Source organism: Heteronotia binoei, chromosome 2 (genome assembly GCF_032191835.1).
Source record: "Heteronotia binoei isolate CCM8104 ecotype False Entrance Well chromosome 2, APGP_CSIRO_Hbin_v1, whole genome shotgun sequence".
NCBI classification, from domain to species: Eukaryota; Metazoa; Chordata; class Lepidosauria; order Squamata; family Gekkonidae; genus Heteronotia; species Heteronotia binoei.
This window is the reverse complement of record NC_083224.1, coordinates 102,685,264-102,697,862: the sequence shown is the minus strand read 5'-3', so window position 1 is coordinate 102,697,862 and position 12,599 is coordinate 102,685,264. Positions and strand designations below refer to the sequence as shown.

At 38.6% G+C, this 12,599-nt stretch overlaps 1 protein-coding gene across 1 annotated transcript in view; it reads left to right on the top strand.

The window, feature by feature from the left end:
• Window positions 1–12,599, top strand: part of EFCAB14 (EF-hand calcium binding domain 14) — a 51,277-nt gene that overhangs the window by 18,752 nt on the left and 19,926 nt on the right. The window contains exons 4-5 of the mRNA XM_060231778.1: window positions 9,405–9,503; window positions 11,201–11,311. Of these exons, the coding sequence (XP_060087761.1) occupies window positions 9,405–9,503; window positions 11,201–11,311 (210 nt within the window). The remainder of the gene's footprint in view (window positions 1–9,404; window positions 9,504–11,200; window positions 11,312–12,599) is intronic.

Here is a 12,599-nt window from a genome sequence, read left to right as displayed (position 1 = left end):
CCTCCTTCCATTTTTTTCTTTCTCCACAACGCTTTTTTGCTATTTTTGCAAATATCAGCTAACGGAGAAAACTGGACTGACTTCGAGTATACCGATTAAAAGCCCTCTGAAACCCCAGCATTTGTATTTTTCTTCAAAAGGGCTCCTGGCCTCCACCGACTCAAGCGGTAAGACTATGCCCAAAATGGTTGCCGCTGCCACCAAATTGAAGGAAAGCCAGGCACCAGAGGCCTCATCCTTGCATGTTTTACATGAATTGCTGAATGCATCCTTGAAAAAGTCTCTAAAAGCGATGGAAACATCTCTTTTTCAAATAATCTCAACAAAAATAGCCTCACTGCTACAACTGGTAATGGAACAAATCTCGGAACTAATGGCAGCCATTACCTCAACATCGCAGATTGCAGAAACTGCATACAATAATAGCCTGCTAAACCAGGAGTCTGGGCAACAGGTGCAGACTGGCATAATGAACTTACAAGAACGCACTATTATGCTTGAAGGGACCGTGAGACAAAACAATCTAAAATTTTGTAGGATCAAAGAGGGCAGTGAATATTCCTCTGATTTAATTATTGTTATTGGACAGCAGCTGACATCTCTAGTTACCTTAGATGAAGGCATATCTCTATTCATCACAAAAGCTGTTCATTCGGGACCTGTCAACATCAACAAGTTCTCACTCCCGAGAGACATCGTGGTTACCTTCCCTGACACCAAAGTGAAAAGATCCATCCTTAACCTAGCAAAGGAAAAAAGCTTTCTCCCCTTCAAAGACTCAAAAGTGCTGGTCTTCCCTGACCTTCCTCCGGCTGCTCTGCAAATATGGAAAGCTCTAAAACTGACCACCTCTTCTCTGCAAAAAACCCAAAATCAACTACAGATGGATGGCCAAAGGAAAACTGATGGTGGCCCACCAAGGGAAAATCTTCACTGCAGACGACGTAGAATCGGGTGAAGCCCTGCTGATGAACTTACACTCAGTGAATATAGACTCAATGGATGTAGACTCAATGGATGTAGATTGTAAGTCTAACGAGGAAACTATCTCCAGCATCCACCCTGGAGAAGAACGTCAAAACATCAACCCTTCGATCAGCTAAGCCTAAATGAACGGGTAAAATATGTTCTCTTTGCTATAACACTTCGCATTAATAGTTGTTTTCATCCAAGTGACTATACTCGACATTAAAGCAATCTCTGCCGAATTCTATGGCATTGTATGCTTTTAGATAGTGTATTGCCTGCTGTATTAGATTAGTCAGTTCTGTGCACAGTTCAGTTACCTTTTTTCCTCCCAATATTTTTATAGTTTATTAAATTAATATATTGTGTACAAGCCCATTACCATACAAAAGAAAAAAGTATTATTAAAACAGAAGTCGAAGGCAGTGTTTTCACTGATTATATATACATTCAAATTCCATTATCTCTATTCGCCATTTAATGCATTCACCTTCACTATTGCATTACAAATTAAACCCATTTATCCTTTTCACTTACACTCAAGGAAAACTCATTAAAGATATTTTATCGATGACGCTCGACACCTTACATAATACCTTTCTTCCATACACCTTTAACCGTCTGTATGACCTGCCCCATTAATCTAACTATTTGCTTTGGCATTCCATTCAGCAGTACTATCCAATTATGTAATTTTGATAAATTCCATACTTTCCTAATGAATCCTCCATTTTTGGTATTTCTTCTGTTTACGCCAATTTCTCTCTTGGTTATTTAAAACCTCTCTTGGTTTTGGAGTTAAATGCCTAATTATCCATAATATCTCTTTCATTTTTTTATTTTTCTGACCTCTAAATCTAATAAGTTGCTCCCTTTCCCTTCTCCAAACTGCATCTTTGATCTGTTTCCTTATGTCTCTTGAATGTATTTCTCTAAGTGAACCATTCTTCTTTAGCTTTAGAGAGTTTAACCTATAAATATATTCAATTTCCCTTTCGGCTTTTTTTTTGTTCTTTTTCCAGCATGGGGATCAATGTTTCCGCTACTGAACAAAATAAATCCTCATTTGTTTCTTCTGATATGCTTAAAAATCTTGAAGTATATTTTACCTTATACATGTCTGATCTAGTAATCCTGTTCTCTGATTCTTCCTGTTTAATTTCCAAGTCGCCTGTACCTTGCTCCTTTAGTATTTGTTTTGTATCAATAGGATTTTTGGTTTGCGTCAACTTTGTCATATCCGTTTTTATGTCCTTCAATCCATTTTCTAATCCATCAAGCTTAAATTTTAATCCCCCTATCTGTTCCATTAAATTGTTCTGCATCTGATTTAATGCCCCCATTAAAGAATCTTCAAAAGATGACTGAAATACTTTGAGAGCATCCTGCAACAACATGATTCCCTCTATCATTGAGTTAAGCAGGATAAATTCAAATTATCATATACTGATATAGAATGAAGACACCAATACAGAGATTTAGTATCCCTTTACCAACTAGTCTAAATCAATTTCTTCCCCAAGCAATAATGGTTCATGTTCAACTGATTTCAATAATTATTCATTATTTGCCTTCCTCTTGCACCACTTAACCCTTTCAAACACTCCACTCACTACCTCTTGCAGACTACATACACTCACTTCTTCATTCATTCTCCATCCTAATCCTTTCTCATTAACCATACACTTTTACTTAAACCCACACAGATTCACACACTTTTGTAAATTATACAATTATAGACTAACAGCATTCGATTCCTTGCTTTCCCTCTCTTTCTTCTTCTTTCTTCCTTCAGTCCTTCTGTTTCCCCTTTCTTCCTCTTCTTCTTTGTCCGTTTTTCCCCCTTTTTGTCTTTCTGGTCTTTCTAGTCTTTAAATTTCTTCTTCCAAGTTACTTATATTATATTGATCGAACGCAGTCTTTTAATGAACTATTCACTTTTCTACAGCTCTTAGTCCAAAAAATAGTCCACCTAATCCTTAATATAAATCAGATCTTCTATAACATTATATATTTTCTCCCATCCAATCTTCACAACACGTAGCAATCTTTACACACAATGTTTTAAATGAGTCTTTAGTTTTAGGCAAGTTTCAAGAAATTTACTTTCCAACACGAGGTCTTTCCACTCTTGTAGGACAGGGTTGTCACTTTCCGCCTCCTCTCTTTTCCACGCCCTTCAGCAGTTATGGTGTTTGTTAGCCACGGAGAGGAGGTGAGACAGGGAAAGAAAAAATCAGTTTGTTCCTTCGGTGCCAAATCCGCTGCTGCTGCCACCGCCCACCTCCTTCCTCCGACTTTGTTCCTCTGCTCCTCTTGCCAGCCACAAAGTAGTTGTCTCAAAGTAGTTCTCTCAGCCACACCCACATACGAGACCGAGCCAAGCCCAATTTGCAGCCATAACAAAAAGCGCCTTACTTCAGGTATATACTGTCCTTTTTTTTTCCTTTTCGTCTCCACTTGGTCTTCCGTTTTTGGGTTAGTTTCATTTACTTTCACCAAATGCCCTCCACCTTCACCTCTGTCTCCGGTAGCTGAGACTCTCTCACCTAATGGTGCGCAATGCGGTTGGGGCAAAGGAAGGGTAGAAAATCCAGGAACCTAGAAGTTCCCCCGTGCCTCTCCCCAAGACCCCTTCTGCTAGCAATGCTCCTCCGACGGGAGCTTGCTGGGTCCTACGACCCCCCAACCCGCACGGTTCGATCCGTTCCTGCCCTGATGGCTTGAAACGCTGTAACCGGAAGTGCCAGTTCACTTACCTTTAAAGCCCTATATGGCCTAGGACCTGCCTACCTTAGGGACCGTCTCTCCCCACATGTTCCCCAGAGAGTACTGAGATCGGGTTCTCAAAACCTGCTTGTAATCCCCTGGCCAAAGGAGGCCCGTCTGAAATCCACCAGGGGCAGGGCCTTTTTGGTAATGGCACCTTGCTGGTGGAACCAGCTGCCGGAAGAGGTGAGGGCCCTGCGGGACCTTGGGCAGTTCCGCAGGGCCTGCAAGACAGCCCTCTTCCGGCTGGCCTATAACTAACTGACATTGGAAACTTTATGGAAGGTTGTAGTGTATCATTTTGGCAGATCGCTTGTTCTATATGTTTTGTTATTTCACTGTTTTAAATTGTCTAAATTGATGTATTTTTAAAGCCATTGTTGTAAATTGATGTATTTTAAAGCCAAACTTTATGTTAGATTTTATATGCTGTGAGCCGCCCTGAGCCTCTTTGGCGGGAAAGGCGGGATATAAATTGAAATAAACTGAAACATATATTTCTCAGATAAGCAGTCATGCATTTTTATATCCCTATTGCATGCTTACAGGAGCTATGAATGGCATGAAGACCCTGCCGCTGCACAATAAAACCCCTTAAAGCCAGGTATAGTTGTTAGGTTAATAGAGGTAAATAGGTTTATTAGAATGTGTTATTACACCCTTTCTTAATATCACTGCTTTATATGGTTGCCTTGGTACTTGTTTGCCTGTTTAACACTATGGAGGGGGGAGCAGGGGGGGCACAGTTAATGGGTTCACTTGTCCTGTAATTCTACTAGAGTTAATAGTTGACGTTCGGAATCCTGTGAAGTAATGGGTAAAGGTTGTGTATTTCTAGCAGCTTAGATTTTGATAAGTTTCATTTACTTGTGTCATTTTTTGTTGTAGTTTTCAATCTATCTTAATTCAGGATTAGATAAACTTATTGTCACATGGTGCATAGTTACCAAATCCTCTCTTTGAATGTACGTGACTGCAACAATCCTATCAAAAAACATAGACTCTTATCCCATGTTCTCAAATTTAGACCAGACATCACCTTCCTCCAAGAAACCCATATCAGATCACAGCCCCCCACTCAAATCCTCCTTGTTTGGAGAACACTTTCAAGCCCCTGGCTCCTCCAAAGCCAGAGGCAGAGCCATCATTCTATCTAAACACCTAAGATTTGAACACATAGTCTTTTAGATCCCTCTGATCGATTTATCTTTATCAAAGGGCTTCTAGATGGACATCCTGTCACCTTAGGCTCAATATATGCTCCAATTCCCAACAAATTTCTTTCCTGAAACAGACACTAAACACTCTCTCACAGTTCCAAGAAGGGGAGTTAATACTGGATGGGGACCTAAACTTAATCTCAAACAAATATCTAGACAAATCAAGTTTCCATAAAAATAGTTTTTCCCCCAGATTGCCATGTACCCAGTTGCATTCGCTATTTGAATCCTTTAACCCAGGGGTCCTCAACCTACGGCCCGCGGGCCAGATGCGGCCCGCTGAGGACGTTTATGCGGCCCGCCGGGTTATGGCAAAATCAGACCGGAAGTGACATTCGACCTAAACTTGCGTTAGCAACACACACTTCCGGCACTGGGCTGAGGCGGCGGAGACAGAGTGTGAGGTGATACCGAGGTGAGGTGAGTTCCCAGGCCAGGGTGTGTGGTGTGGGGAAGGGAGAGAGATGCAGAAGATGGAGAACTGACGGCCCGCGGCCTTGTACAGTAACGGCAGTCCGGCCCTCCAACAGTCTGAGGGACAGTGAACTGGCCCCCTATTTAAAAAGGTTGAGGACCCCTGCTTTAACCTTTGTGATGTTCGGAGATTAAAAAAAACCATTACTAGAAGATTACACGTATTACTTCCAGAGGTTTAACTCTTATTCGCGTATTGATTTCATCTTAACTTCGCACTCATTGATGGTCAAAATATTGGCTGCTGACATAGAACTTAAAGCGTGGACAGACCACTCGCCAGTTAGCTGCTACATCCTTCCATTCAAACAACAACCCAGAAAGTGCTCATAGGTTCTCAACACAGCTATTTTAGGCAAGAAACAATAAGACAACAGATGGCTGTAAATATCAAAAGATTCTTTATTAAAAATTTGGTCCCGGACACCTCAAATCTTATTCGCTGGGATGCTTTTAAAGCAACCATAAGAGACCAATTGATTATAATATCTGCACAACTAAAGAAAAAAAAAGAACAAGCAATTTGGTCACTTAGTAACAAAATTAAAAATCTGGAAATACAACACAAAATAACAGGCAACGAGCATACCTATAAAAAACTCGTGGCGGAAAAAAAGGTCATGGAAACCCTGGAGAATGAAGCCATAAAAAAAAAACATTCTGTACACGGAACAAAAATACTGGATTAAATCTCAAAAATCATTAAAATGGCTAATTGGAGGGCAAAAGATCAGTAAAAGGCAAGACATATCCACTCCCATCAGAGACATGAAAGGTAATTTAAAGACCCAAACAAAACACAGAATACTATGACCCAAACAAAACACAGAATACTTCACAGAATACTATGAAGCTTTATATTCATCAACTAGCCCAAACAAAAATAAAACATTGGACTTCCTGAAAAGCCAAAATATCACAAAAAAACTAACACCAGAAGACAAAACCCTTATGGACTCTGAAATTACTATTAAAGAAGTGGTATCGGCTATTGCCCACCTCAAAAATCACACCTCGCCTGTCAAGGACAGCTTTACCTTTGATTTTTTAAAGTCATCTCAAAATGAATTGAACAACCCTTTAAAAGATTTGTGCAATTTTATAATGAAATCTGGTTCTATGCCCCCCTCTTGGTCTCAAGCTAACCTAATTGTTCTTCCAAAACCTAAAAAAGACCTTTCCTCCCCATCTTCCTACCACCCCATTTCCCTTTTAAATATTGACGATTAAATTTTTATGAAAATTTTGGCTGTTAGATTGAAAAGAATTTTTTCAGCCTACATAAGTCTGGATCAAACTGCGTTCCTTCAAGCACGAAATATTACTAGTACAATTTGCAAAACAATTGACATCATTAACTTTTGTAAATTAAAAACACCAGAATCCTTTATTGTATCCCTCAACGCCTAAAAGGCATTCAACAGCATCGAACTTCCTTACCTTGATCCTGTGCTGAAATGTATTAATTTCAGCTCAAACTTTCAAAATGCCATAGTAGCCATATATCAAAATCCTACTGCAACCCTGAGAATAGATGGGTCCTTGTCAGAATCTATCCGTATTCATAGAGGGACTAGGCAGGGATGCCCTTTATAATGGCTCTAGAGCCCTTAACAGAAGCAAGCGTTTAAATCAGAATGTTTCAGGCATCGCTGAAGGTGACAAACAACATAAATTTGTGGCTTACACAGATGACAACTCTTTTTATTTCATCTCCGGTAAAATCCCTTACAGCCTTAAACAATCTGATTTCCTCATTCTCCTCAGTTTCTGGATTAACATTTAATAAAAACAGAACTATACCCAATCAACAGATATCCTAAGTCGGCGCAAACCCATAAATCGATGAGTCACTTCAACTGGACTATCTCATCTTGGAAACTACTAGGGGTCTACATCCCTTTGGATCTTTCTAAACTAATTTCACAAAAACTCCACGACTCTATCAGAACTCAAAATAAACAGTGGGAAAAACAGAAATTGTCCTGGCCGGGTAGATACTTCCTAATTAAAAACTTCATTTTATCAAGATACATTTTCTTATTTTGGGCTCTGCCCATTACTATTCCCAAACAAACAATTGCCAAATGGCACGTGGATTTAAACAATTTGTTGGGGGCCAAATAAACCAGCCATAATCAGACATAAAACTGTAATTCGCCTTCTAATGGCAGCTTGGATTTCCCAGACTTACTACAAAGCAAATATCCTTACCCAAGCGGTCAAAATCATATAAGATTATCCCCTCTCAGAATGGAACCAAGTAGAAATAATTTACATAAAGTCTTACCTCATCTTGGACCTAATTTGGCGCAAAAATCTAAAGAAAATTATCCAGGCTATAGATAATCCTTTTTTGAAAGCCTTCCTCTCCATCTGGCAAGCTAAAAAGAACAAAGTCGCCCCTGAACAATCTTTGTTTTCTTCATTCCTAAACCAGTCCTGGTTTGCATTAGGTCAGGAAAATTTATTCCAATATTTACAAATAAAACACATGTTTTTTTCAGTAGAGGTCCAAGAAGCTTGTAGATGCCCACTTACTGCTTTTGAAAGTCTACTGAAAAATTTGAAAGAAGGTCAGACAGGTCTTTTATCTAAAATGTATAAGCTCCTATTGCAAGCATCCAGAAATAAACCAACAGGCTACCAAACTCATTGGAACTCCGATTTACAGACTCATATTTCTTCCTTTGATTGGGACAGAATATGGAGTGCTTAAGGTACCACTACAAACGTTTTTAACATCAAATTCCAGTTCATGAAAACTATGATGTGATGGTACAGGACATCAGCAATATTGAACAAGTTCAACCCTGATATTAAACCTGAGAGTGTAACAAAGGGTGTGGGGCAAATTCTTCCTATTTACATGATTGGTGGACATGCCCAGTCATTAAGTTCTGGGAAGCAGTGCAACAATATATCCAGCAAATCACAGGTATATTTCTCCCACTTAATCCTGACATTTTCCTCCTTCATAACTGGAAGGTTTCTTCAGGAAGAGTCAGATCGAATTAATACACACTCTCATTGCAGCAGCCAGGCTAACAATTGACTTTAACTGGACCAACAAACTCCCCCCTTCAATAGAACATTGGTTTGATAAACTGTGGGAGCTTTTCTTGCTGCATAAACTGGCATACAACACTTATGAGGTATCGCCAGACCAATATGAGAAAAAAGTGGTAAGCATTTGGCTTCCGTTAGTTACCTTTTTGATTGAAAATGATATTGTTCCTACTAACCCAATCTATTGTAAACTGATACATTTTTTATTTCTTATGATTTGGTATTGGGGTTTTCTGTAGATTGTTTTAGACTCTGTACTTTGAAGCACTTGCACCATGCGAAGATGTATATCGCCTTTCATATAACTCTGTAATACTTCTGATGATCAATAAAGCTTGATATTTGAAAAAAAAAAGTAAATGGCATTCGAGGTGTTTTGCATATAATTTGCCCACAATCAATTATTAATAGGATGGAAATTTTCAGGTAAATTGGGATCGCTTTTCTTATAAATTGGGATTTGATTTAATTTAACCATGAGTTTGGGAAAATACCATACTGGTCAATAGATATAAATAAATTGGCTAAAAGAGGAAAACACCAATTGGTGAATTTCTTAAAAAGTTCAGGAGGGAGTCCGTTTGGGCCAAGTGATTTCAGGTTGATGATTAATTTTTTTGGCCACTCAATTCTATTGATACTGTGGTTCTCCTCTGGCCAGGGTTGATAAGATGGATATTGGGGGCACCCTGCTCTACTGCTTTCATTCATGTCTGGTTGATGAGCATTAGTTAACAGTTTGGGGGGAGGGGTACTGTGATGACCTAGCCCTGTTCCCTCACTTATAAGCTTTATTACTTTACTTAGTTAAGCTTAACTCAGTGTATATTATCAGCAGCACCTGTGAGACAGTGAACGAAAAGTGTTTTTACGTTCATTAATATGTGCGTTCTTTTGTGGTTTCAGATATCTTTCTTGGTTTCAGCAGTAAATCATCTCAAAGCAAATATTAAATCTGCTTCTGATTTGATTAATCTTCCTATAACAGTAGAAGAACTTCAGAAAGTATGTATTACATCTGTCTTGCTAATCTAAAATTGTAACTCTTAAAGTCATAGTTAACAGGCGAACTATTAAGAAACAAGAGACATGCATGACTGAGATGGTGTTGCATAGCTTTGGTTTCCATTGTCAATAGACTATGTTCAGTATGTGTCTGTGTTTCACAATGTAGTGGGAAATGTATAAATGTGCACTTGCTAGTACTGTAAACTACTTGTAGGAAGCATGTGTAGTGAGAGAGTCATGCAGGGCTCAGTCATGTTTCACAGTGTTTAGAACTAGCTAGCAAAAGTCACTGCATCTGAATTGACTGATATAGTTCCCCTCGCCGCCACCCCAGTTGTGATACTGTCAGGCTGCATTTTATTGCAGCCACAATGGCATCAGACCACTGTGGTTCCCATGCTCTGTAATACATCATGTAAAAAATACTTGCTATCGATATATTTTCAGGAAACTTGACCTGAATTTTTTTCTGTAATATTTTAAAGTTAGTCTTGGTGTGCATTGATTTTAGTTTAAAAGCTGTTTTCCCTGCTATTACTTGAGAAAATTACTATTAATAATTTCAGCCTTTCATTTGCTATACTAGGAAGGGAACTTCTAATTCATAACAAATGAAATCAGAAGGGGATTTATAATCTGGTCTGCAAACTAGTCTGTCTGCTCTCCCATTGGAGTAGGATAGTTGCCTGGATCCAGCTAGTTTTTTCACTTGGTCTCACCTAAATAGCTCCATCCCCACATGGCTTTTGTCCATGCAGGTTCCATGATCCCCAGCATAGCCTTTTTAGTGGTCAAAGGGGACCCCTCCAGTTTTCACCAGCCGATGTCCTGGTTGGAACCAACTATGCGTGCCTAAAGACTACTTACATTTTATATTGGCAAGTGTGCATCTCTGAGGGCTACTTCATGTGCAACAGTTTTAATACTTTTATATGGAAATTTGTGTAGCCAGAACGTGTCTTATGGCATGCTTATGTGTAGAGAGAGAGAATGTTCTTAATTTTCCAATTACTTTGACAAAATAATGCATGTGAGCTCTTGCAGTTGATTGTGTAAATGCAGTATGCATGCTTGTTTTCCTATGCTCAAATTAATTATTATAAGAATACCTCACGAAGCAGTCTTTGAGTGGATTTTGGGTCTCATATATAGAAAATGTGACTGTCTTGGTAAATTACATATTTATCAGTACCTCACATTTGATAATAGCATGTTGCTTCTGATGAAATAGGCCCTTGCCAACCCCCCCCCCCAGTAGTTTAAGTTGCTACAGTGCATTTACATAGCAGCTGTTCTGGAATTAACACAGTTCTAGCCCCAACCTGGTGGAACTCTGTGCCCTGTGGGACCTTATGCAGAGGCAAGAGATGTTCCACCAGACCTTTGGCTGAGGACAGCAATGGTTTCCATCTTGGCTGGCATCCTCTTCTGCTATTTACATTTCTGCACCCTCTTCCGCCACTCCCCCCAACTGTGTAGCCAGCAATCTGTAAAACATCCTGTTAATGTTATCAATTTTTTAAAATCTTGTTGATTTTATGGATACTGTACATCTCCCAGAGACCTGCAATAGCAGGGATTGGGCGATTCATAAATATAAATAATATAATAATAATATTTGTATATAACATTCTTAAGAATTTTGCCATTATGTGTCTGGGACTACAAAAGTACTGTTTGATTATTTGTCCTAGAGTGTTGCTACTATAGGAAGCACTGTAACCAGTGTTCATCATGATGTTGAGATTCTGCAGGCAGCAATTGAAGAACATAAGAAAATCATAGAAACACTGCAAAGTGATATGGTAAGGACATGTACAGAGATAATATATAATGAGAGAAAATATGCTTTATGCCTGGTGTGCAATCAGGTATATAGTAAGGAGTTCTGAAAAAAGTTTCCCTTAATGTTAAACTGTTAACAGGACTGGAAAAATAGTTCAAATTCTAACCTTTAAACTACTTATTATTTTAACATGACTGATATTTGCTAATACTTTATGTAGGTAACTAATATTTAAAAAATGTTTTATTCTGCTTCTGAATGGTCTGTGAGCTGTAATAAGAACTGAAACTGAACACATCCAAGACACTAATAAAAAGTTTAAGAACCACATGTAATGGTACAACAAAAGGAAGCAAAGTGAGGGTTTTTCCATGTTAGGCAGATAGGTGTCCAGAGATTTGGGATTTTTCTAACTTTTCTTTTTATAGAATGAAAACTCACTGTGCTGGGTTCAGGAAAGCCTTTAACAATAGTACTAAAAATCAAGCAAGGCAATTAAATATGACTTTCATGAATTATAAATCTCTTTAATATTTCACATTGAGGGAACAATAGTGTATATAGTATTTTAATACATACTTTACAGCTATAATGTTTTCAGACGTATTGGCAGCATTCAGACATCATGAACAAACCCCAGGTTTAATATTATGAACATACATAGTTTCTCCTTAGGCTCATGCACTCCTTTTCTTCTTCATGTGTGTAGCTGAGGTTGAAGATTTCCTGGTTTAAAAGAATTATGGTTTATTATAATATGCAAATGGAGCAATAAACAAAGAATACTTTGTTACTTGGGCTACAAATAAGTTTTGAATTATAGCTCAAGCCTGAACGCATTCAGGCATGATAATCCATGACTTGTTTGTATGTACTCAGGTAAGTCTGTCAGATATACACAACAAGATCCTTTTTGTGTGTAAATATCTTCCCTGTATTGCTGTTTCTGTAGCTACGTGGCAAGAAGGGGCAGTGCAGAACTTTTTTTATGAATTCAGACTTTGCTACACACTGCAAGTAGTACAGGCTAGTTAATGAATCAGCTAGAACCATAGCTTGAATTTTTGTATTGTTTGTTATCGGCATTCAGACATCACAACTAAATGGCATTGATCAACTTTAGTTTATTGTGATGACAAAATGCAGCAAGCTTCAGATTCCAAGTTTGTAGACAAGAATGACACCACGGCTTAAATGTCCCTGTTCAGCTGTCACAGTCAAAGGTTACTTCAAGCTGGAAATTTTTCAATTTTGGCACCATTGAGAGTAAAGGGGACTCAGTTTCCTTATTTGAGGAATTAGAGAAA